General features: G+C 42.0%; 1 protein-coding gene across 1 annotated transcript; it reads right to left on the reverse strand.

The window, feature by feature from the left end:
- Positions 1 to 2,917: 2,917 nt before the first annotated feature.
- Positions 2,918 to 25,223, reverse strand: LOC115074896 (protein unc-13 homolog A-like). Its single transcript, XM_029574855.1, has 7 exons — positions 25,103 to 25,223; positions 24,475 to 24,527; positions 23,740 to 23,769; positions 16,869 to 16,968; positions 5,514 to 5,631; positions 4,510 to 4,633; positions 2,918 to 3,004 (listed from the first exon to the last, which is right to left on the reverse strand). The coding sequence occupies exons 1-7, from the start codon at positions 25,189 to 25,191 to the stop codon at positions 2,973 to 2,975; spliced, it is 546 nt and encodes a 181-aa protein (XP_029430715.1). The 5' UTR covers positions 25,192 to 25,223; the 3' UTR covers positions 2,918 to 2,972.
- Positions 25,224 to 26,754: the final 1,531 nt, after the last annotated feature.

Raw genomic sequence — 26,754 nt, forward strand, 5'->3', positions numbered from 1 at the left:
CTGGCTCTTCCTCCAAGCATACCCCCAATCCTTTTCACCACCTACTAACATTCTCACCCAACCTTCATCTCTCACCAATACCCCCCTAAAATCATTTAATCCCCTCCAGGATCCACACCCTACACTTAACCCCCTTTCCCTCTAAGAACTTCAAACACTTCATTCAACCCTTACTTTAAAATAATGTGTCTGTTTTTATCTGCACTTATATAATTCCATATATAACCAGTGTACATACCATCTGCTCCTCAAATCCATGTATATATCTTATCCTTATGTATCTGTTCTCACCCTCCCCCACCCCCCCTTGTTGTATCTATCCCTCCTTCCCCAAGTTATTTAATTATCTGCTTTGTTACTGTGTTACATATTGTTCTTTGTAAAGGCCTCGCCTATATATTCCTTGTTATAAGTTACTTGTAAACCGGCACGATGTGCAAACGGTTGCCGGTATATAAAATAAAATAAATAAATAAAAAATAAATAAATGATGTCAAAACAATTGACTTGCAAAGCATTAACAGTCTACATCCTACCTCCAAAATAATTCACAGAACATCTCAATTAGATCCACATCAATCCCCCCACCCCCTTAGAGTGCTGCAAGGATCCGTACTCTAACCCTCCCTCTGCAACATCTAAAATGATCCCACGAAGCAAGCTCAGAGCCCACCAGATCGCCTGCCCCTCATATGCAGATGACAATGAACTTGTGATTCCCAACCTCTGCCAAAGAAATTAACAACCTGAATGAGTGTATCAATATCATTGCCAGGTACTTGTAACCTAGATTGGCCACTGTTGGAAACAGGACGCTGGGCTTGATGACCCCCTCGGTCTGACTCAGTATGGCAACTATGTATGTTCTCATCTTCTTAATTGGAGAACTGGTTGCTGGAAAAATATGGCCACACATTTATTACATTTCAGTTATGAAGATTAGACAATTTTCAGTTTTTAAAAGCCATTAATTCACTTTTAAAACCTATCAGTAAAACTGAGTGGGAACCCACCCAGCCTCCAGCATGTTTATTGCTGCTATCTGTGCTGGGAGATCATCATTGCTGTTTACAAGACTTGGGGAGAGAGATTTTTACAGAGGGGTTCCTCTTGAAGCTGAGCTCCCCCCACAGGGGAGCCTGGACTCTCAGAAAGGTGTTTGTGTGATTAGAACAGGGCAATTAGGATCTACAGTTTGAAATGTGAGCTTCTGGGTGCAAACAACAGGAATTTCCAGTCCAGGCTTTACATATAGAGAATATGTAATAAAGAGGATGGTGCTGAGCTGCGGTGACATCACAAGATTGCATATGCTGCTATTCTGGAATAAGCCCTCATTGTGGTAACACAAGCCACTAAAGGGCAAACATGCCTGCCCAGCTGAAAGCAGAGAAAAGCTGCCCATGGATTTATGACTGATCAAGCGCAGAAAATCTTTTAAATCTAAGCTGAAAACATTTCTGTTTGGTCAGACATATCTATGAATGCGGTCCGTTTACTGGGCTCTCGGATTTCATTTTTTTTTTTATGTCTGCTGTGATGTTTGCATGTTCTTATTATGTATGTTGTGTTTGTAAACCACCTTGGACCTCGGTACAGGTGGCATATAAATAATCAAACTGGCATTTTTCTCCACTTTTGGCTTGGCGCAAAAATTGCTCCCATCTTGCCCTAATTTTTTTCTCACTGAAAATAAGCAGGGTATTTTCATCATTCCATCTAGAGCAATTTTTTTCCTCACAGAATAAAACTTGGATACTTTGGCTTCCGTGTTCTCAGAGAATTCAAAAATTAAGATCCAGGGGGAAAAAAATGTTTGTGAATAAACCTTTAAGGCAGAGCTATGACAAAAAACAACAAAAAAAAAAAAAAAAACGACCAGGCCAAACATCATTTTTCAAGCTCTGGAAGGTAAGAGAGTTAAACACAGCTCTTCCAAGAAAACAGATCATCTCTTCCTTATATTTACAATGGTACATTCACCCTGGATGGCTATGCCAAAGTTTTGTAGCAGTAATTAGAGGACACAATCCAATAATGCTTTTTGGCAACCCATATTTCCAGGCCAGCAGGATTTATGACCAAGCACAGGGAAAGGCATGGACCAAACATCAATAGTTCAGTTTTTCCATCCACCCCAGAGAAAACACACACAGAAAAACCTGCAATTAAAGCAGCCTCCAAAATCAAGGTAAAAATAAAGTTCTTTTCCTTTGTGCTTTAAGGATTGTTTCTGTTTGCAGAGTTTAAGAGAAGCTAGGGTCAAACACAGAAGTTCCCCCTAAGCCACAAAGTGAAAAGAGATCGGAGATCAACTCTGGTCTACACCTTGCAATAGGAAGGAAGTTGGTTAGACTGGATGGGCTCTGGGACCTTCATCTGTCATCATATTCTACGTTTTTTGCTTCATCAGAATGAAATATCAAAAAGCAAACTGCAAAGTAGAGAAAATTATTAACAAGCGCAGAGAAAATGTGCCTAAGGACACAGTATTTGTGTGTCATACAAAGGGACTGAATTCTTAAACGAGGCAGCTAAATTTAAGAAATTTTCAATAGAATATAGGACCCTAAATTTCCAGACGAAATGTCACCTAAATTTAGATGTCTAAAATTAGGGGTCTAAAGGTAGAGCTGCAAGTCATTTACCTAGATTTAGGATCCTAAGCTCGGTGCCCAGATCCAAAAATCAGGGCTAAGTGCCCATCATTATTTTCCCTGTCTTACTCCGCCCCCTTTGTCACCCACTATTTTAGGAGCTCAGTCCTAGGCAATTTTTAAAGGGGTAGATTTTAATGCCTAACTCCTTTGAAATTTGACTCAAAACCAGCAAGTAAAAAGCTGCCCCTAATGTCCTCCTTAACAAAAAAACAATACAGTGAGTTCATCCTAAATTCAAGAAGTCAGAAAGTACTGACCCTATGTTACTTCCTTCCAGGAAATGAGAGTGAGAGACTTTGACACAACTTGCCATTATTCTTCAACATAATAATACTGCGGGTTTCCTGCAAGAAAATACCATGTCAGAATGCATGACAGGTGATATATGCTTCATAGATTCCAAGGTCACTGCTCCTCCGAAAAAAGGAAGCAGACACCAATAAACAAGAGAGATGAAAAGCCAGGGGAAAGCACATTTAATGGCTTAGTTCAGTGGTTCTCAACCCTGTCCTGGGGACCCCCCCTAGCCAGTCGGGTTTTCAGGATATCCACAATGAATATGCATGAGAGAAAATTTGCATGTTGTGGAGGCAGTGTATGCAAATTTTCTCTCATGCATATTCATTGTGGATATCCTGAAAACCCGACTGGCTGGGGGGGTCCCCAGGACAGGGTTGAGAACCACTGGCTTAGTTAGATCTGGGTCTCCGGCACGAACCTTCAAATGAAATGTCTAAAATATGCCTCAGAAAACATGGCTCCTTACTTTTACCTTTTTGCATTTTCTCTTAAGCATGCAGATAAAAAGACAAAAAGGTAAAATAAGGAACCGTGTCTTCTGTTGCACATATTAGGCATTTTTATAGGATACAAAAAAGAAAAGAAAGCCATAAATGTAACCCCCACCTGTGTGAGCAGAGTGCCAGTCTCTCGGGAAGGTTTCGGAGGGAATGTGGAGGGTGTGGCGGGCTGGGGGCTAAATGGACATGCAGCTATCCATAGCTGGAAGTCTCATTTACTGAGGATCTCCTCAGGATCTCTTCTGACTGCGATATTCTTGCCTTACCCCATGATTACCAGAAATACAGGACTTACCCTCAAAGTATATTTCAAACAAACCCAATGTTGCGTGCCGGTTTCACCAGAGAATAAGAATTAGATCAAGATTCACAGGTTTGCACAACTAGGCCCAGGGAGTTGCAAGAGCTTCAGACGAGATTAAAGGTGTAAGCACTTCCACAAAATGTGTTGCACTCTTCTCCTTAGTTAGGAAAACAATTGACAACACCTCCACTCCCCAGAACAGGTCCTTGGGCTGCTCCTACTTGAAGGCACACCACTCCTTAGTTGATTCTCCATGGGGAGAACTGCCTAGCAGCTTGAGGCTTTACTCTTAAGCCCCTGCAGGGCCCTCTCCATTGAGAGACTACCCTGGGCTGAACCCACTCCCTGGATGGGGCCCCGCCACAAATCCTCAGCAAGACCTCATGCACCCTACTTTATACCACGTGGCACACTTCCTCCACCGGATCTTATGCTGCAACCTTTTTTTTTTTTTTAAAGGGAAACCTCCCACATAGAACAACCACCGCTTCCTGACACAGTCAAATGCACTGTGCAAATTCACCAGAATGCACGCCATCTAGTGGACATTCACTGCACCACACGATTAAACTTCAGCATGAGAAGGCAAGGTTTGCTTTTTTTTTTCTGCAATTTAGTCACACTTTATAGAAGCATCTGGGGCACTCTTCCCCCACCCAGAATGGTTTCAGGATCTCTTTGGTGATCGAAAAAGGCTCCCTGGCGGGAGACCCGTGTATAGCTACTACAATACCACGCAACTTACCAGACAACAACGCAAAATACACATCTAATAAAATTTCATGTGTCGTCAGTGCTTTTATTGTATTGATCTCATTTCCTCTTCTGATGATTTCAGAGTGTAAAGGCCACCATTCACCAGTACCTTCCTATTGGAAACAAAAACAATCTTCTTAATTTGTTACCTTTTACAGTATTGTACAATTATTTGGCGAGTTATTAGTACAGTGTTTTACATTTTGTAATGCAGACTGTTAATGGAGAAGTAAGGAACAGAGAAAAGAAACAGGTTTCCTTTTATACCTGTTGAAACTGAAGATTTTTTTTCCTTTGGCAAAAACTGGTGTTCCTTGAGATTCCTGGAGGCACAAACTATATTTAAATATAGCCAGGTAGGTTTCTTAGTTATCCAGTCATGTGCTGCCAGATAACATGCTACTTAAACAGATATCCAGCTAAGTAGTGCTTTCATGAGCAAAAACGGATCAGCAGGCCAATCCCTTCCCTCCTCCCAAAACATAATGCAAAGGTACTGTCGGGCCATGCTATGCTCCCCCCCAACCTTTTTAAAGCCTTCAGAGGTGTCCGGCATTGTATGCTGTCTCCACCTCTTCCCCCACCCACCCGGCAAAGATGATTCATGGCACTGGCCCCTCCTGTCCCCCGATCCTCCCCATTCCCTCCCCCCAGATATCTTATTTATCTCTGCCAGGAGCAAGGGACCCTCTGCCCCATTCCTGGCACCTCCAGCTAAGTTAGCAGGATAACTCAACCCCTCTCCAGAACACCCCTTTTTTATCTGGCTAATTTATAGCCAGATAACTACTTATCTGGTCATAATTTAGCCAGATAAGTGGCTAAAGAAGCCTATTTAGCTATTTAGACTGGGTTTTTTTTAGATATCCGTCTTAATTGCTTTTGAATATGGACCTCCATATTTCTTTCAAGGGTATAATATGAAAGGCATAAACATGAGCGATGTGGTCAAAGCAATAGCAGAATATAATTTGACTCAAGGAGTCAGCTTACATCTATTGCATGCTGCACAGTTTGAAGGGGAATGGAGATGGTGCCTAGCAGAGTATCACGGAGCCAACCTTTCCTCCACAGCTCTACAGAAAGGCAGCTTTCAGTATCCTGGATTTCACTGCAAAGAGAAAGCATACCAATTAACGTCTAGTAGAATCAAAATACTTTCACCACTCAAGTGCCTGCACTCGCTCTCTTCACAAATGGCAGCCTCGTTAAGATCTAGGACACCAGATTGTTCTGCTCTAGCCTGCTTAATGGCTTTATTACATTAAAAAAAAAAAGTTAACACATATTTCCCTTGGTGAAACAGATGTGTTTGAAAGTTTTAATTTCAAATTGTTCACTTCTTTGCATCTTGCTAAAACATACGCAGGCACATCAGAAACTATTTTTTTCCTGCACTAACTACTGAAAAAAATATATGCAAAATTATTAGAAATAGCAAAGAATCTTGTCTGACTCTAATCCAGTCTTCTGAATTGGAATCAGAACTAAGCGCGTGGATTTCCCAAGCTTTTCTCCGATGATGACCTGCTGGCTATAACCTGTCAGTCTATCAGAAAGATTTTACCAGATCCCTGCCTGCGTAATCAACATGTGAAAAGGACAAGCGGTACGGGAAGGATTCACTAAAAGGTGTTTTCCATGCAGATTACATAATGGTATCATCATTGAGAAGCGGGTTTTCAGAAAGTTTAAAAATCAGCTAAACTTTAGCAGTTAGCCAGCTGACTCCGTCCCGTTTTAAAACCAGAGCTGGATGACCAGCCAACTTCAACCGGCTAAGTATGCAAGGCACACAAGTTTAGCTTGTTAAAAGATAACAATAATAATTCTGGGGGGCCCTGGAGGTGGGGGTTAGGTCAGGGGAGGAGGCGGCTAAACAGCACTGATTTTCCCTGCCAACCGACAAACTTAACTTTAGCAAATCAAAGGCAATAGCAGTCAACACTCAAGAAACCACTCCCGCTACCGGGATCACTTCTTTCATTTTTTATGAAGCATTTGTTGCCCTCATTATCTTTCCATTCTAAATCATAAAGCAAACACACACACACACGTTATCATTCTATTTTATTTATATAGTTTACATCACTAATTTAAAAAACAGTGGTTCCCCACCCCTTCTACCAAAGATTAAAAACCAAAAATGTAAGTGCCCGAGACCCTTTTCCCCCTAGCTGACATTATAAAAAAGCAAGTGCTGGGCCAGCACAAGCCTCATTCCCGATCCCCTTCTAAACAGTGATAAAACCCAGCTTATTGTCGGGAACCCTTGAAGGTCTCCCCTAAGCTGAGTCAGGAGGATGAGGGGAGACCTTTGGGGGGGACACTTGGGTTTTTATTAATTTCTGAAAGAGGATCAGGAAGGGAGTTTGGGGTGGCCTAGCACATACTTTATTTTAAAAATGTCATGTGGAAAGGGAATGTCAAGGGCACCACCATCTACTTTTGTTTTTCGTTTTGTTTTTTTTTTTCTTAATGTTTGCTGGGAAATGAGTTGAGAGGATGGGTAGGGGGGAAAAATCACAGGCTTGGTTTGGGTTTTAATTTTTTAGGATTTAATTGGTGACAGCTGTTTTTGTTTTTAATTATTCATGTTTGGTCAGCCACTTCAAAGAGTTTAACATTCAGATCCCATAGGTTTTCCCTGTCCTCAGAGGGTTAACAGTTAAAGTTTGTACCTGAGGCAGTGGAGGGTGACACTTGTCCAAGGTTGCAAGGAGTGTGAGTGGGATTTCAACCCTGGCTCACAGCCCGCTGCTCTAATCATTCGGCTACTACTCCACTCCTTTCAGTGCCAACCGACTAGAGGATCGATTTATTAACACATGTTGTTAGTGAATCACCCCATCACACATAATAGGAGCCATGGTAAATAACGTGTATTAATGAACTTTGCAGGTTACTAGACAGACCCCTAAGTTTGCTAAATCTAGCCGAGCCACTTTAGTAGCTCACCTCTGGACCATTTCCACTCTGTCTATCCTTCCAAAGGTAAGGAGTCCAGAATGGAATCCAATACTCCTATTGATGTCTAACAGCATCCTCTCACCTCCCTCTTTTCCACTAGCTACATCTTAGGGATGTGAATCGTTTTTTGACGATTTAAAATATCGTCCGATATATTTTAAATCGTCAAAAATCGTTAGGGCCACGATACAATACCAATTCCCCCGATTTATCGTCAAAAAATCGTAAATCGAGTTCACTCCATTTTCTCAACAGCCGCGGCGTTTTTTGATGAGAAAATGGAGTGAACTCGAATAACATGCTAGAAGACAAAGGCTTAGCGTGAAATTTGACGGCACATTAAAGAAAGTATTCAAAGGCATTTAAACCGGAGGCTTGCATAGTGAGCGGTGTGGAGTAAAAAAAGTGGAAGTGAAATCGTAAATTAAACTGCAAGGTTGTGTATATATATATTGGTTGGAAGAATCTGGATAAATTATACTAAACGGGGTGAACAGAGGAATTTATGAGATTGTTTAATGTACTAACACTCATATGTGCAACAGAGAGGTTCCCTATATTGAAAACGAACAAGAAAAGATTTAGTAACGATCCCCTGAGGAAACCATCCGGGTGAAACAAGAGCTTCTCGTCGGGAGCTTTAAATAGAGAACACAGGAAAGGGAGTTTTAAGCATGAAAAGAAGAAACCAAACAAGGAATGAAGTAAAATGTATAGTGCTGGTGTTTGTGTATTATAAATGTTATCTGAATAATGGATTAAATAGCCTAGATTTGAATACAAATTGATTATTATAGTATAATAAATAAATACATGTGATACATGAATTATTTTAATATGTTAGTAATAGGCATTATGTTGTATTAGAGATAGGTGCAATATTATTGGTGCAATATTACCATTTTGTGTGTGAATGTGGTATGAGTGATGAGTGTTGGTGGAATTTTAAATGTTTAGGATCTTAAATTATAAAAAGTGAATCAAATGATAAATAAAGATTGATGTTGAAATATATACAGGTATATGGTTGAAATCCCAGCACACCATATCCAGCAACTGTTCCCAATCCAGTTCTCTAGTCTCCCAGTCTTGGCCACACATACACACTTGTAGCAGATGTGCATTAGTAGGATTTTGGATGTCCACCATGAAACTCAAGAGTTGTGGTTTCATATAGTGGCACACGATTGCTACGGCAAAATTGATGACAAACCAAGAGTCATGCCCAGACTAAAAGGCACATGTTAAAAGCTCTTTGTGCACTAAAGCCGGGAGATACGCATAGAAGTTGGACCGGCACATACTGCGTGTATTTTAAATAGTATGTGAGTACGCATGCATCTCCCAGTATGTGCACAAAAATGTTTTTCTGCAGAAAAAAAAAAAAAAAGAGGTGAGGCATGGGTACGGTATGGGCGATCCTAGATTTCTCAATGAAATCTGCGTGTAAGTGCGCGCCAGGCTCCCCTACCGCGTAAATTTACTTCTGCTATGGATGGCGTGTAAGTCCTGAAACAAAAAAATCTAAAGAGGTTAGAGGGATTTTAAGGGTTGAGTCTAGCAGGGTAAAAGGTAAGCTAGTTAACTAGGGGGGTTATGAAGTCTTATTCTTTACCTGGGCAATTGGGAACAAACTGGGGAAACTGGTAATTGCTTTGGCACAAGCGTGTCTACTAAAATCCCCTGCTTATGCATTAGAGGCAGCAGTTGAGCGCACAAATGCACGTCCATATAAAATTGTGTACACGTACAGCCTATTTTATACCATGCGCGATATATGCGCCGTATAATATGGCCGCATCCTTTGACACGATCCAGCACACCCGTGTACATGTGCGCACGTGCGGATGTTTCAAAATTACCGTCCCTGTGTCCATCTGGAGGCCGTTCTTAAAATTCACGAAGGCACACACAAGCGTGAGACACAAATCAAATAATCTTGCTTTCTTCAATATAGATTACCCACCAAGTTAGGAGTAATTAATAATTTAGAATAATATACCAATTAAGCCATATTTTAGAGGATGACTAATTTTAGTCTAGTTGCTGGTCATTCATAAAGTAAAATAAGTCACCTAGTTATTAATTTAAAACCATAAGTTTAAAAGACACCAAACAAATAATGTAAAAACACTAGTAAAAATTGTAAAACTTTTAAATGGGGAAGAGTCAACATGGTTTTAGCAAGGGGAAGACTTATCTTACCAATCTTTTAGATTTTTTGAAGGTGTAAACAAACATGTAAATAAAAGTGAGCTAGTTAGTATATTTGTATTTTTAGAAGGCATTTGACAAATATCCCCCATGAGCTCAGGAAATGACTAAGTGATGGGATAGGAAGCAGTGTTCTATTATGGACTGGTAACTGGTTAAGAAGCTGGAAACAGAGGGTAGGAATAAATGGTCAGTTTTCCAAATGGAGAAAGGCTGTTGGTGGACTACCACAGAGATCACTACTGGGACCTATGCTGTTTGTCATAAATTGCTTATGCCTACTATAGTAATTCATGGTAGAGATGCTTGCTGTCTAAGCTTCTTTAATTGTTATTATCTGGACTGGAAGGAACAATACCTGTGAGGGGAGCTCCCACCTCACTCATGTTCATGTGTTTGTTTTTTTATGTTGTTCTAAAGTCTGTTCACCTCTACAGAATGTAAGGGGGTGGGACTGCCTATGGGAGAGAAAAATGTAAGCAATTAGTATCTTTTTCTGCATTTGTCCTAGCATGCACCAGAAACAAATGTATGCCAGTGTTTGTTTATACTGTTCTTACCTAATGATTTAAATTATACTTTTAAAAAACTAGCAAAAAGTGCCTGGAATTGCTTGTATGTCTATACCGGAGGGGCCTATGCTTGTGTGTATGGGTGGGTGCCTGCCTGTGGGTCTCTGTCTGTGACTGCATATGCCTGTACATGTGTCTGCCTATCCTTGGAAATGTAATGACAGAACATCACAGACAGAGCATTTTTTGGAACACTACCTGGTGCCCACCAGCATCTTGCAAGCATGTCAACAATGGCCTATCGCAGGCCATTGTTGATGTCTTCGACCTGGATGTTGGCAGCTGGAGATAATGTCAGAAGCACAGGGAAAGTAGTGCGGGCTTCAGCTTCCATCAGTTAAAGGAGTAGCAGCAAGGCAGGAAGAGGAGGAGCATCGCCTAGCTAGAATAACTGTGCACTGACAGCCCAAATATAGAGCCCCGTGCGGCCGCCATGCACCAGCGGCAAAGAGGAGACCTCTTTGCCGCTGGTGCATGGCGGCCGCACGGACCTCATCCCACCGGCCGCAGTGGACCTCATCCCACCGGCAGTGAAGACGAGGAGAGGCCTGTCTCTTCAGTTCGCCCAGCAGTGCAGAAGCTGCACATCTGCACCGTCGGGTGAACTGAACCCGTCTGTCTGTCATTGCTGCAGGCCTCAGTATTAAAATCTTGCGAGGGCAGCACTTTCTCCTGCTGATCTCACAATACATGAGATCAGAATGGAGAAATTGCTACACCTGCAAATTTTTTATACCACAGGGCCTGGAGAAGAGGAGCAGCAGGCTTCTGGAGGGACAATGGATCGACAGTGAAGGGGGTGAGAGAGAGAATGAATATGAATGAGGGTCTGTCTGAGGGTCTCTGTGCGCGAGGAGAATGAATGGGTGCATGCCTGGAGAATCTGTGTATGGGTACTATTTGATGTGTCTGTTTTGAAATATTTTATGGATACTTGGAATATTTTTATGAGCTGTAATTATTTGATGTTATTCTTTTTGCTAATTCTGTTTAATTATTCTTTATATTGGTATGGCTGCTGCTTTGGTTCTCTCGCTGTGGAGTATACTTGCCACTGTAACATCCCTCCCCCGCTCGCAGAGTTCTAAAGGGGTCTCCTTCCACCACCACCGCCCACCCCCACTTACAGGGACCTGCCCCTTGGTGTTGATTAGTGCTGGTAATGTAGCCTCTTTAAAAATAAGTTTGCGCCCACCCCTCCCTGATCTATACAATCTAGATAGATAGATGATCTAGAAAAGGGAACAACAAGTGAGGTGATCAAATTTGTCGATGACACAAAATTATTCATATTTGTTAAAATGGCAGCAGACTGCGAGTAACTGCAGAAGGATCTTGTGAGACTAGGATACTGGGAAACAATGGCAGACAAAATATAATATGGAAAAGTGCAAAGAGATTCGTATAGGGAAAAATAATCCCAATTATATATACACAATAGGGATGTGAATCGGGCTTCGGACTATTGAAAATATCGTCGATATTTTCAAAATCGTCAGAAATCGGGGGCTCCCCCAAAACGATAGGAAAACCCCATGATATTGATCGTGGGGGTTCTCTTATCATTTTGGGGGAGCCATCTTTAAAAATGGCCAGTGCCATTTTTAAAGATGGCGCTGGCCATCCAGTGCTCCCTCCATGTGACAGGGGCCGGCCAATGGCACGGATACCCTGTCACATGGTAAGGGCAAAGGCCATCGGCGCCATTTTGATTAGTGGCAGCCGACGGCCTGAGAGCGGGAGATCACTCCCGGGACCCCCACTGGACCACCAGGTTCCTGTAAAATGTTTTGGGGGGGTCGTGAGGGTGGGGGAAGCAAAGGGATTAGTTTTAAAGGGTCGGGGTAGATTTTTTGTTTATCGGCTCGGGCGCAGCCGATAAACAAAACCGCGATCGGGCCCAATGGAAAAAACCCCACATGTGAATCAGAACCGAAATCCAAACCGATTCCAGTTCCGATTCACATCTCTAATACACAATGCTGGGTTCTGTATTGGGAGTCATCACTCAGGAAAAGGACCCTGGAGTCCTTGTGGACAATACATTGAAATCCTCAGCTCGTTGCATATTGGAGGTCAAAAAATCAAATAGGAATGATCCAAAAAGGAATGGAGAAAAAAATGGAAAATGTATTACTTCTGCATCGAGCCATGGCCCCTTGAGTATTGTGTGCAGTTCTGGCTGACCCATCTTAAGAAAGACGTAGCACAACTAGAAAAGGTGCAGAGAATGGAATCTCTCTCCAATGTTGAAAGGCTGTCCAGGTGATGGCTCTTCAGGTGGAAAACAAACAGATGAGAGGGGACATTATAGAAGAATATAAAATCATGAGCGAGGTGGAATGGGTAAATAAAGGATGGTTATTTACATTTTCAAATAAAACCAAAGCAAGGAAATTCTCATGACACTAATAACCAGCAGATTCAAAAAAGATCATAGAAAGTTCAGTGTACTATCAAGCTGTGGCATCTGTTGCCATAGAAGGTGATCAAGGCAACTTGCATAGTAGGGTTTAAAAGAGGTATGGACAAGTTCCTGGAAGAAAAGTCCATAACATATTCTTAGCCAGTTAGACTAAAGAGAACTATCCTTGGGTGTGAGTAACAGAAATTAATCTACGTTATGGTATCTGCCAGGTACTTGCAACCTGGATTGGCCACTGTTGGAGACAGGATGCTGGGCTCCATGGACCTTGGTCTGACCCAGTATGGCAATTCTTAGGTACTTAGACATATTAAGGGAGTGCAGAGAGTTAATAGATAATCAAGAGAGAAAATAAAACAGGGAAGCAGGCAGGAACAAGATACGTTTTATGTGTTTTATTTCTTTTTATTGCTAGGAACAAGTTATATTGGAAAGGTGCAGATGTTCACATATACTTTATTCATTGTAAAGTTATAATCCTTGCATAATTCTCAACTGCAAAGGAAATAGGAAAGTAAATAAAAGGAGTAAGAGCACAAATAGGACATTGTGGTTTCTAAAGAAGTATCTGAAAAGGTGAGGGAAAAAAGGGTGGTATTCAAACAAGAGATCACAGAAAGGCGGGATAGAGAAATGTAAATCTCTCCAAAGTATCAATGCACAGGAGGTGGGCCTCTTTCAAGAGCAGGTTGACTCAGGAGTCGTCTAAAGAAATATTTCTTTACAAAGAGGGTGGAAGATGCATGGAAAAAAGTCTCTCCATGGAGGTGGTGGAGACAAAGACAATATCTGACCTCAAAAAAGCAAGGGATAAAACACAGAGGATCTCTGAGGGAGTGGTAGGGATTGTCGAGCTGAGCAGTTGGTGTGGATGGGCGGACGAGATAGCTCATATGTTCTTTTTTTTTTTTTGCTCTCATATTTCTAAGTAAGGTGGAGGCTGTGTGGCAGGGGCGGGGGTGGGGGGGGTGTAACAAGGGAAAGGAGGATGAAGAGAACATGGAGTGGACAGGACTAGTGGCAAAACAATGATCCCTTGGGCCCTTTGCAAGTTTTCATTTTGGGCTCCCCAAGACAACAGACGTCCCTTTCTGCCATACCCGCCCATGCCCAATGCTCTTAGTCTCCCCCATCACCACCTCACCCCAACTAGTGCTCTGATCTCTCTTCCCCCCTTTCTCCTGCTAGGGACCTTGCAACAAGTGCATTTCTCTCTCTCTTTCTCCCTCCCACACACTTCCTCCCCATTATTCTCATTCTTCTTGCCTCCTGCTCAATGTTTTCAATCTAGATTTTCTTTTTTTAGGGTGTAAAACATGCGGACAAAGGCGAGCCGGTTGATATAGTGTATTTGGATTTTCAGAAGGCATTTGACAGACAGTCGCTCATGAGAGACTCCTCAGGAAATCGGGAGATCATGGGATTAAAGGCAGTGCCCTCTTGTGGATTGGTAACTAGATAAGACAGGAAATAGGACTAAATGGTCAGTTTTCCAAACTGGAGAAAAGGTCCTTAGCGGGGTGTCCCAGGGATCCATTTTGGGACCTATGCCTTTTAGCATATTCATAAATGATCTTGAGAAAGGAATGAAAGAGGTAACCAAATTTGCAGATGACACAAAATTATTTTGAGTCCTTAAAACGGCAGCAGATTGTAAAGAACTGTAGAAGGACCTTGTGAGACTAGGAGACTGAACAAGTGCAAAGTAATGCATGTAGGAAAAAATAATCTCAACTAAGGTACAGGATACTGGATTCCATGTTAGGAGTCACCACCCAGGAAAAGGACCTCGCAATCCTCGTGGACAATACCTTGAAATCTTCGGCTCCATGTGCGGCAGTGGTCAAAATGGCAAATTGAATGTTAGGAATCTTTTGGAAAGGAATAAAGAACAAAACTGAGATCATAATGCTTTCTTTAGATCCATAGTATGACCGCACCTTAAATATTGCGTGCAATTCTGGTCGCCACACCTACAAAAAGACATAGCAGACGTAGAAAAGGTACAGAGAAGGGCGACAAAAATGATGAAGGGGATGGAAAAACTCTCATATGGAGAATAGTTACACAAATTAGGGCTCTTTAGTGTGGAAAAGAGATGACATGTATAAAATTATGAGTTGGGTGGAACAGATGAATAGGGAACTGTCATTTACCCTGTCAAACACCACTAGTACTAAGGGATACTTATTACTTCCCAAAACTAGCAACTGGCAGATTTAAACCAAATTGTAAGTAAGTTTTCATTCATCAGACAATCAAGCTACAGAATCTCTTGCAGAGGACTTTGCCAAGGCAAGTAACATAGGATTGGGCAAGTTCCTGAAGGAAATATCCATAAATAGTTATTAGCTACTGGTAGACAGGAAAGCCAGAGCTTATCCTTAGAAGTGAGAAACAAGAAACAGATCAGCTACTGGGCATCTGAGGGATACTCGTGATCTGGCCACTGTTGGAGACAGAATGCTGGGCTCGATGGACCTCACCCCAGTGCTTTCACCCTTCTCCAGCTCTGTGCTTTTACCACCCTCTTTCCCAGCCCAGTGCTCTCATCTCTCTGCCTCCCACTTCCCCTCCAACTGCGCTCCCCTCTCGCCATTCCATATTTTCACCCCTCAGCAGCCCAATGCTCCCCCCCTCTCTCTACTTCCACCCGCCATTCCATATTTTCACCCCTCAGCAGCCCAATGCTCCCCCCCCATCTCTACTTCCACCCAGTGCTCTCCTCCTGCAAGCTGGAAGAAGCCCCGCCGGGCCGCACCGACCGACTCCTCCTGCTTCTCGCTAGAATCAATCAGTTACAGGAGGTGGGGAAGCAGAAACTCAGCAGGCCTCTCTCTCTCACCTTCAATGCCTGCGTGAGACACAGGAAACAAGAGAAGAGACTGTGGGGGAGGAAACCTGAGATTATGATGCTCTTCCTGCCTGCTTTTCAGATGGCCTCCTATATGAGCCGGCTATCACCTCAGGCCTAGTGGGGGGGTCCCCTTCACTGTGGGGCTCCCTGCCCCACACATATCCATAATCACCTTTCATCCTACCTTACCCCTACATCCCTCCCCATCCAGCCACACATACTATCCTCCCAGTTTCAGACAAAATCCACCCTCACATAGCCCCCATTCCTCCATCCTCATACAGCAACTGCAAGACAAAAAAAAAAACAAACAAAAAAACCACCTAGAGCCTCTGTAATACACACATGCAGGTCATGGAGTCATAAAACATGCTCTTTGAAGCTGCCGTGCAATTCTACACTTGTTTTATATAGGGAGAGATGACTGCCGCCCTTAATCTCATTTTTTTTCCTGATAATTCTTTTTGATCTTAGGATACCATTTCATCTTGTTTGCACTACCATGGGATAGAAACAGGACTGAATCAACTGACCTGGAAAAAAAAAAATGGAGTTGTCAACCTTAAGAATCTGGCTAGAAGAAATGCTGCTCTAAATTCCTCTGTGGTATTCTGCCTGCCAAAATGCTGCCCTATGAAAGCACAACCATTTAATGGCAAAGTTGATTTTCTTTATTGAAATATATTGGAAAGATCAGGATTTCATAAAAATGTTCATTCCCCTTTTAAACACGGCATAGTCTGTGCTTTAAAAAAAAAAAAAAAAAAAAGACAGCCTACAGTACACATGAGAAAACAGCAGATGGCACCACAGCAGGCTTACAAGAGGGTTTGCAGAAAATGAATCAATCATCAGCACCGTTTCTTCCTGTTAATGAACCTACTTTATTTAATAAGTTTTTTATGCCACTAATACAAAAAAAGTATGCACAGAGTGGAGATCTGCATAATAAAACATAGCACATAACATTAAAAGTACATAAAATAGCAACCTGACAATAATCTATACCAACTATGTCAATACTAAAATAGCAAGTGCTAAGACAACATACTAAAACAACCATTCCTAAAATGAATTATAAAAAATATAAGGTATCATAGTATAAGCAACAAATATAAACAATTAGAGAAGATGACAGACATAAGTCTAACCCATGCAATATGTCCACAACTTATCATAAAAATGCAAGTAACTGTACCTGGCATAACTTATCTAAAGTGACAATTACAACATAATTTCAGTGCAGTATTAACAATGACTTTCAACAAAAAGTTGAAATGCAAAATAATTCCAAACAGAATGTTACTTACAATATATAATCTTGTTCCCATCGAGGCTTACTTCCACCTCTGGTTACAGTTGTACTTTTCAGATTGTGAACTTTCAGAACTATGTATGTGTTGTACGTGTCTAGGAGCAACATAAAAACAGTTAATAAAATGAACTCCCTATTCAACAACAGTAATTAAATATTCACTCTAACAATGCAGCTTTTAAAATCAAATTTTGCCAGTGACAAGAATACAGCTGAGCTCCAGGGATCTGTATCAAAACTTTTTCTGTAAGCATGTGTCACCCTCGCCCAGGGACTTTGTGCACGTCAACCAGTAGCAACAGACCGGTCTGAAACAGCAGTTCAGATTTGTCTGTTGTATAAACTCCCACTATGCAGCCAATAGAAACCTACACAAAAAAAAGTCTGAATGGAGTCAAAGGGTTTAAGTTTTAATTGTATTTCAAAACAAGTGCAAATGCTCAGCTTGTTACGGTGCTGACTATTAAGACACCACAGATGCCTATAGGCAGATAATTTAAATGGGTCTGCCCTTGAGTTTCCTACTGCCTAGAAGAGAGGACAGAAAAAGGGTGTAACAGAGACACTGAAATTCCTCAGGAGTTATATTTGACTCTTGTGCATTATTTATATTTCAGTGGAAAAGAAGTTCTAGAACAAGAGGTCACAAAAAGAAACTGAGGGAGCAAAATTCAGGCCCAACATTAGAAAATATTTATTCACAGAAAGGGTAGTAGAAAGTCTCCACTGAAGGTACCATAATTCAAGGAGAAAAAAAAATAGGAGAGCGTGAGAGAGAGACCCTTTATGAGGCTTTCATAGTAGTCAACTATTTATATCAGTACAGGAGGGCCAGCTAGTAATGCAAGGTGAGATTTGGGGGTCAGTTTTACATGCACAGTGAGACGTACGAACAGCACAGTACACCTCAGTGAAGATTTGACATTATTTGGAGTGAGGAAAGTCAATCTTCACTGAGGTGTACTGAGCTGTTCGTACGTCTCACTGTGCATGTAAAACTGGCTCCAAAACCCTCGACCACCACCAAAACCTCACCTCTAGTTACTAGCTGGCCCTCCTATAGCAGTATAAATAATTGATGGCTATGTGTGCCACCCCAGAGGCTCTCTCTCTCTCTCTCTCTACTCCACTCTCCTCTCCCTGCCTGAAAATGCCCAAAACAGAATTTGCGATAAATATCGCAAGTTCTGTTTCAGGCATATTGCACAGCTTAATGCCAGAAAAAAAGGGGTAGTTATTTCTGACGTTAAAACATATGCAATAGCGTAACACATGCTATTGAGCGCTGCGATAATGCCCCTCATTTTCATTGATCCTGCCCAAACCCCTCCCGAATCCCACCCCTTTGAATAATTTTTAAAAATATGCATTCGCGCCGTGCAATGTGATATTTATCACATGCGTTATCGCTGGTGTTAGGGCCCTAACACCCACAATAACACCATAATGCATTTCGATTAATGACCCTGTTAGTAAGGTCTTTGGGGTATGTCAGCCACAACTGCATTATAGTAGTAACAACATAGCAATGAGAGGATATTCACAAGTGCTATATTTCAGACTATTCTCTAATAGAGATGAGAATCGGAACCGGAATCGGTTCCGATTCACATGTGGGGGGGGGTTTTTTCATCGGGCCTGATCGCGGTTTTGTTTATCGGCTGCGCCCGAGCCGATAAACAAAAAACCCACCCCAACCCTTTAAAACTAATCCCTTTGCTTCCCCCACCCTCCCGACCCCCCAAAAAACATTTTACAGGTACCTGGTGGTCCAGTGGGGGTCCTGGAAGCGATCTCCCGCTCTCAGGCCATCGGCTGCCACTAATAAAAATGGCGCTGATGGCCTTTACCCTTACCATGTGACAGGGTATCCGTGCCATTGGCCGGCCCCTGTCACATGGAGGGAGCACTGGATGGCCGGCGCCATCTTTAAAAATGGTGCGGGCGGTTTATCCTGCCCTCCCCCAAAATGATAAGAGAACCCCACGATCAATATCGTGGGGTTTTCCTATAGTTTCGGGGGAGCCCCCGATTTTGAAAATATCGATGATATTTTCAGTCGTCTGAAGCCCGATTCACATCCCTATTCTCTAACCTCCTACCAGTCCCTTGCAATCGACCACTGATAATTTTATTGTGACCCTGGAAAACATTTCCTCTAAATATCTAAAATCCTGACTAAGCAGAAGGCACATATCTGGTTTTCAGATAGCAAGAGTGTATTTGATCATTAGGCATTTTCTAGTAGCTTCAGATAGTGTGAGACCCTAGTCTAATGAAGATCTGCATGACCTTAAAAGATCAGGATGTTAAAATGGAAGTGGAATAAATGTGAGGATAAATCAGTTAACTCTCTGCCATGAACACTATTAAGAAGGAATTCTTTTCATTTTAGCTAGCTATTTACAAAAATCACCCAAGGAAGCTTTTTAAAGATATGAATGATTTACTAAAGTCTGTCTCAACCAGATCTGTTTCAGCAGGTCCTACTAATCCTAGATTACAACTTATTTGCAAAGTGTTTTCATGATAACATTGAAACTAGACATGTGAATCAGAACCGGAATCTGATCGGTTCCGGTTCCGATTCAAAATCTTAAAATTTTTATCATCCGGCTCGATTTTTTTTTTGTTATCGGCTGCGCCCGATCCGATAACAAAAAAACCATCCCCCACCCTCCCGAACTCCCAAAAATGGTGCCGGTGATCCAGTGCTCCTACCATGTGACAGGGGCCGGCCAATGGCACGGATACCCTGTCACATGGTAAGGGCAAAGGGCCATCGGCGCCATTTTTGTTAGTGGCAGCCGATGGCCTGAGCACGGGAGATCGCTCTCCGTGCCCCCACTGGACCACCAGGTAATTTTAAAAGGTTTGGGGGGGGGGGGGGTCGGGGGGGGTTTATCGGGCCATCGGCGCCATTTGTTTTAGTGGCAGACGAAATGGCGCCGATGGCTCGAGAACGAGAGATCACGCCGGGACCCCCCACTGGACCAACAGGTAATTTAAAACATTTTGGGGGGTTTGGGAGGGTGGGGGATTTGTTTTAAAGGGTCGGGTAGGGGTTGTTTTGGTGTGCCGGTTTTCCCGCCCTCCCCCCTCCCCCGATTTTTCACGATAAATCGGGGGAATTTCTATTGTATCGCGACTAACGATTTTTGATGATTTAAAAAATATGTTTGACTTTTTATCATGCAAGAACCTATTAGTCCTATTTCAGTCAGTTTTAAACCAAACTATAATACAGAATCCTCTCTGACAGTAATACATAATGACCTGAGGAAAGAGCTCTATAGAAGCCAATTTCACTTGACTTCACAGCAGCCTTTAATATTCTCAACTAGAGGATTCTATCAGACCATCTAAATGACCCAGGGATTGAGGACTGAGCATATGTCTAGTTTAAGTCATTTCTCCATGAAAGGGAGAAACATGAGAGGTTAGGGAATAGCTAACTGGTCCCCTTGGAAACTTATTTGCAGTGTTCCATGGGAATTTGTAGTATCCCCAGGTCTTTCAATGTTTATGAAGTTATTACATAGCCTTAATATTGACTACCATATGCAAGCAGATGATGTCCAGCTGGTGACTCCATTGAACCCAAAACAAGAAGCAGCTGACAAACATTTGCTTAGCTAAAATCATAGGATGGTCCTCTCAGCACAAACTTAAGTTGCATCCACGAAAGACTGAGGGTTACCAAGCTTTTAATTTAAACACTTTGTCCAGCCCTCTTTCTGGATGGTGTGTCTTTCCAGATAGGCTTAGAGGTGAAGAGCCTTGGTGCAATTTTAGGTTTGTCTGGAAGACCAAAACTATGGCTGTAGCCAAAATGGCCCTTTTGCATCCACCAACTGCATCCATTCCTGTCTACCACCAACCTAGTTACAGTGGTCTACGCCTAGGTCTTTTCCCCAGCTAGTCTACTGTAACTCTTTACATGTTGGTTTTCCCACAGAAGCACATCTCTAGGCACCAGTTTCTACAAAACTCAGCTGCTTTGCTTGTTTCCAACTATCACCTCAGGGATCATATTACACCTATTCATTCTAGAGCCAGATTTAAGATGCTTCTTTTTGCATTTGAAGAATTCAATAGGCCTGCACTTGTCCCATGAAAATTAGTTGCAAGTCCCATCACCAAAGGAAGGGAAACACTAATCAACATTAGAAATTAAGCCTTTTCATGTGCTGTGCCTCGTCACTGGAGTCTATTCCCAAGAGAGACTTGCCTAGTTTCCAAACGTACCATTTTCAGGAAACTGTTAAGGCCTGGTTTTTTCCTATGATCTATAGCTAGGATCCTGCTTTGTGCTCTCGTCTTTGATATGGTGTTCGTTAATCTATTGAGCCTAATTATTTCAGTATTAATTCTTTGTAGTCTCATATTTCTTAGTAAGGGTGTGCAGGCCACAAGGTTTCACGTTGTGTTTTGTGGCATTTGGGGGCAAATTTCCATTTTGTGCAAGTTTTCTTCCGATTTTTTTTCATTGTTTTAGGTTTCGGATATAGTGCACACTATTAGGAACTAATGCACACTAGTCAAAAATAGTGCGCAATAAAAATGATAGGAAGAAAAAACCCACAAAATGTCATGTTTTTTCTATCATTTTGTTTTAAAAACAACATGAAACCGCATACACGTTGTCATTGTCTATGTCAGTGGTTCTCAAATCTGTCTTGGAGAACCTCCAGCCCATTAGGTTTTTCAGGATATTCACAATGAATATGCATGAGAAATTTCCATGCACTGCCTCCATAACATGCTAATTTTATTTCATGCATATTCATCGTGGATATCCAGAAAACCTGACTAGCTGGGGGTCCTCCAGTCTATGTTGTTTCAAATAAATGCCCATTTCTTAGAGGCAGAACTGTCACTAGGGATTTTAACTCTCAGGACAAGGCAGGAAGGATATTTGCATCCTCCCCCCCCCCCCCCAACCCCACTCTGATCTGTGTTCCTCCTCTCTCCCTCTGCCCCTCCATTCTGATCTCATCCTGTTTTACTCTTGCATCTCTCCTCCCTCAATTTGGATAGTAGGAGAACAGCAGCATTTTCCCTGACTTTTCATCCACTGCTGGTTTACTGTCTACACTTGCATTTCAGTCATTTTTCTGACCCCCCCCCCAAAAGCTCTGCACCATGGGTGGCTGCCCATCTCACCCACCCCTAGATACCGCTCCTCCTAGGTGGCTTGTATATAAGCGATTAACATACTACTATTTATTTAAGCTGTTTTATTCTGTGTTTTTGTTTGGACTATTTTGAATTATTCACTTTTTTTTTTATCTATGATGTTATGCTCCTTTTGGATTTGTTCATATTTATTTACTGGGCTCTGCTCTGAGCTTTGGAAGTGCAGATTATAAGATTAAATGAATGACTAAGAGAAGCCTGTGATAGTAAAACAGCAGCTAAGGAACTCTGGGAAGGGATTTTTTTTAGTTATTAACATTGCATAATTAAAACTATCCTTCAATTCATTATTTACATTGTCATTCATAACACCAAACTCACTGCAGCTCTTGTATTAAGTATATGAGGATGTTGTTTTAAAAGGAACAGTCAGGTAAGGCCCTGGAGAGAATGGGCTCATTTTGTAGTGTTAGAAACAGCACGGCCGCCGTAAACATTACTAATTGACTGCATTAAAAAAAAAACATGTGCAGTTATGTTTTTAGAAATGTAGTTTCTTTGTCAAAGAATGGCAATTTTTTTCTCTCTCTTCCGTCGTGCTCACTGTGACACTCGGGACCACACCGCACCGAACTGTTATAAAACAGTTCTGAGCTGGGTCTTCAGCCAAGGTGGGATGTGCAAAGGAGGGGGAACAATAATGGAGCCAGTAAAAATGTTGATTTCTCAGCTATCTAGATTTTAACAATCATAGGAAGAGCAATATCGAAGGAGTCATGGCCAAAAAAAAACCAAACCAGAGATATCAGTTGGCCGAGGCTAAGAAGTAAAGATTTTCTCTGTTTCCTGTGAATGGAAAAAAAAGGCCTAAATGTCACTAGCTTTGCTTTAAAGCTCATAACCTTTTGAGTAGATTAAAAAGTCACTGGTACAGTTATCCTGGATCTTCTGCAGATACTTATTTTGAGATCTGTTACTGAGGTGTCAAGTATGCAGTCTGATAGAGAACACTGACAAAATAATATTTATTCATTCCCATGTGAAATCGGGGATAGCTTGTTTTTCCCTGTATTAACAGTAAAGGAAATTCATGACTTCAGCTTCTTCTAGACTAATGATTCTATAAGTAGTAAGAAGGCTTCTCCAAGGAACTCTATCTCCTTCTAGGCAACAGCAGACTCTCAAAAATATTTTGAAATAAAAATGAAATGTATCTAGTTATGTCCTTGACCTCATTCTCTTAGAGATCAAGGACATAAAAAAACAATTTAATGAGGAAACAGCTAGGAGGGATGATAAGTTGACTCCAAATGCTTTGTTATACTTTCAGGTTACTGCTAGTATGTGGAGTTATTATCTAAAATTAATAATACCAGTAGGGAGAGGAGACTGATTGAAAATATGGAGGCTTAGAAATTTCCTTATTGGTTAAGCAACTTATTTCAAAATGTGTCTACCAACTAAACCACAAATAAACATGCAGCACTAATGCTTCAGCAGATCGAAAACATGTTCCCTTTAGAGAAAGCTTTTCATTATTTTAATGCAGTCTACATAATAAGATTTAAACTCAAGATACTGCTGCATTTACTGCAAGCTTTATTCATCTCTTGAGTTGGCACATGCCAATATAGGCTGCTGGCACATATTAATAATATTTAAACAAACATATTGAAAGCAAAAAGGTGACACAAAGTACCAAACGTCAGAAATGGAGACAGGCTTACCTGTTGCCTTATGTAGCTTTCCTTCTTTCACTTGTTGAAAAACAAACAACAAAAACATTTAATTAAAATTAGATTTGATTGCTTAATCTTAATTACTTAAGCATCTACAACAAGATACTACCCTTCAGCTATTAAAGGACATCATTTATTAATCTTTTTTTCCTTATAGACACAGATTGGAAAGAAAGTCATTTGTAAATAGACCCATAAGTTTGCAGCACATTAAAGCAATATTATTTAGGCTGCTCAGGCAAATTTCTTGGCTCTATTCATTTTACTTTTATATCTGGGTCTCCTTAATGGCCAAATACGTTTTATTTCAAATTGTGCATCTTTTTGTTATACTCAGAATGCTGCTTTTTTTGACTCCTTCCTCTGTTTGTGTTATGGTACTCTCCTACGGCACTATACATGTATCAGTGTAAGGTCTGCATGAAGTTCTGCCTAAGAAGAAAATCAGCCCAGTTCACTACAGCTGGTTACAATGCAACCAATTTGGAAAAAGGGGCTTTGAAATTAAACCACTAAGTTTCTCCTCAGCAATTAAATACAGCGCAAATCAGAATATGGCAGTCTTAATGATTTACTTAGTTGTAATTGCCAGTGGTGGTTACCTAAATATGTATTTTTTTAGTAATTCTACTTGAAAACAGATCTCCATTAGTAAAACGTCTAAGTACTTAGTAAAAACAAAAACAATAAATTAATCAAAATAAACAATAACCCTGTGCTCACCCATACATGTGGCACAGTTCATTGATTCCACCTTCTCTGGCCAGGCATGTGACCTAAGAAAAATAATATCTGGAAAGCTAGCATCCGCTTATTTGATTTATTAATATTAAATACTTAATGATCCTAAGAAGGGTGGTAAAAGCATCTGATTAGCTGCTGACTTTACTATCATTTAACAAGCACATTCGCTAATATAACAACCCTTCTAATCCTTCTGCTAGAGTCAGGGTCTCTGTCTGGCTTAACAGTAAATTTTGGCTATATGTTTTAAACGGTTTAAAAAGCTATGCTTTCTTCTCCTTAAAATAAAAACTTTGCTAAAGTTTTAACTTCCATAGGCATCTGCAGTTCACCCTCTTAATTCTGTAACTACTAAATGCCACTTAAAAGTAATACAGCTTCTTACCTCCTTGGATAATTTCGCTTTTGCTGGCAAGAAATAAGCTATAGAACAAGACGTTGCACTTCCAGTGCTCGCACAAAAATTTGCATCTCTCCCAGTGTTCTGTATTCGATTGCACTTTACTATGCTAACTACAAGAAGGGATGCAATCCTTCGAAAGCAGGCACAAGCATTTTAGCAAGCTCTGCGTTACACCCTTTATCAAAAGCTGAATTTAACTCATACCTTTCACACAGAGCAGAACCATGGCAGAGGACGTGTGTATGTGTGTTTTTCCCAGCTTGCTGAAGACGGTCAAACTTCAACAGATGCATACATTCACCCCGTCTCTCTGTCCACGCTCAGCACGAGCACTCTTCTCCGGGAATGTAATGGTTCCGCCGGCATAAAATTATCCAGACCTCCCCTTTAAAACTCCCCTTTCAGAGACTGTACCTGTGTGAGATCATTGGAGAGCTCCAGTCTGCCGAGGAGAGAGAAGGGGCGAGGTTAAAAAGTAGCGCTTTAAAAATCCAAACTACTGCTTGCACCTAGAAAGCAGCCCCTGGGCTGGCAGAGGATTACTGGCTTGTAGGAGTCGGTGGTTCCACCCCCCCCCCCCCCCCCGGTTGTTGTTTGTCTTTTGTTGTCCACTCTTATTGTTTTCTGCAGAAGCGCTTAAGGCTTGACAGAAAAACTGCAAAACTATAACATGATAGTATATCTTTATGATCAGAAAAAAAATGGGCTTTTATGGGGAAGATAAGATTGCGAAGGGGTTTTCATTATGTATATATTTTTTCATGATATCAAATGTTTAGCATAATTTTCTGAATATCATAGTTCTAGATACCTATTTTGGCCGGATTTAGACATAGGCAATATTGGTACCTGCCTCGGATGCTGAAGGTGTCCAAAAACTGAGATTCCCTCTGCGCCTCTCTGCTTTCCAGGGGGAGACGAAGAAGCCCTGATTTCTATATTTCTCTCTCATTTTCTCTACAGGTGTACACATACATACAGGTCATTAAAGGTAAGGGTATTTATTCATCTGGGGACTATATACTAAGCATTAAAATCATTCATTAACATGGGGGTTATAATAAGCAGCGCGAGCTTGTCTTGCGCTGCTGCAGGTAACATAGGCACAAGGGTCAGGGAGCTTAGAGAGGGTGGGGGATGCAGAGGCAGGCATTGGCAATGGCATTAATTTTGAATTGCTGCCTTGCCATTGGCTGCTGGGGATATGAGACCAGGTTGTGGGGGGGCGGGGGGGAGCGTTGGCAGTTGGGCAGAAACAGCGAAGCAAGCGGCAGAATTCTGCTTCTTGCTTGGTTGTCCTTCCTGTTTTTTGCCGGTCGGTTTTTACTCTTTTTAGCCGCGTGAGCGTCGTTTCGTGATTGCCGTCATGAAGAGAGTGAGGGCCAGGCAAGCAGCGGGCTCCACTGGGATGCCCCCGTCCCGATCGCGTCGGGCTGCTGGTAGCGAGGCCGCGGTCACGGGCCCGGACCTGCCACCCAGCCGGGACCCAGTAAGTTTAATTAGACCCGGCGATCTATATACTCCTGCGGCCGGCGCGGTCGGTGCGGCCCCTGCCCTCCCAGTGCGCATCATCCCCCGAGCATGCCCCTCCCCCCCATCAAGTCCGGCGAGAGCGGCCCTGAACCGGATGATTTTTAGGCACCGCTGATTCTCTTACCGGCGCCGCGCTCGTCATCCGCTTCCTCCTGCGGGGAGGCGGCCCAAGTGTTGGCCCCCATTGGCCTCGGCACGGAGGTGGAGCACATGTCCGGTGCCATTACAAATTTGCCAGCGCCACGGGAAGCTGCTGCCCGGTCGGGCGACCCGATCCTGGAGGGAGTTGATGGGGCCTCCCTGCGGGGCGACCCAGGCCCAAA

The sequence above is a fragment of the Rhinatrema bivittatum genome, chromosome 13, assembly GCF_901001135.1.
Source record: "Rhinatrema bivittatum chromosome 13, aRhiBiv1.1, whole genome shotgun sequence".
Lineage (NCBI taxonomy): Eukaryota > Metazoa > Chordata > Amphibia > Gymnophiona > Rhinatrematidae > Rhinatrema > Rhinatrema bivittatum.

Excerpts from the sequence above, each read along its gene's own strand:
- LOC115074896 (XM_029574855.1), bottom strand. The coding sequence starts at position 25,191 with ATGCATCTGTTGAAGTTTGACCGTCTTCAGCAAGCTGGGAAAAACACA. Across the intron at positions 23,770-24,474 it reads GAACTGTGCCACATGTATGG|TGAAAGAAGGAAAGCTACAT; the intron begins GTGAGCACAGGG and ends TTTTTCAACAAG. Across the intron at positions 3,005-4,509 it reads GTATTTTGCGTTGTTGTCTG|GAAACCCGCAGTATTATTAT; the intron begins GTAAGTTGCGTG and ends ATTTTCTTGCAG.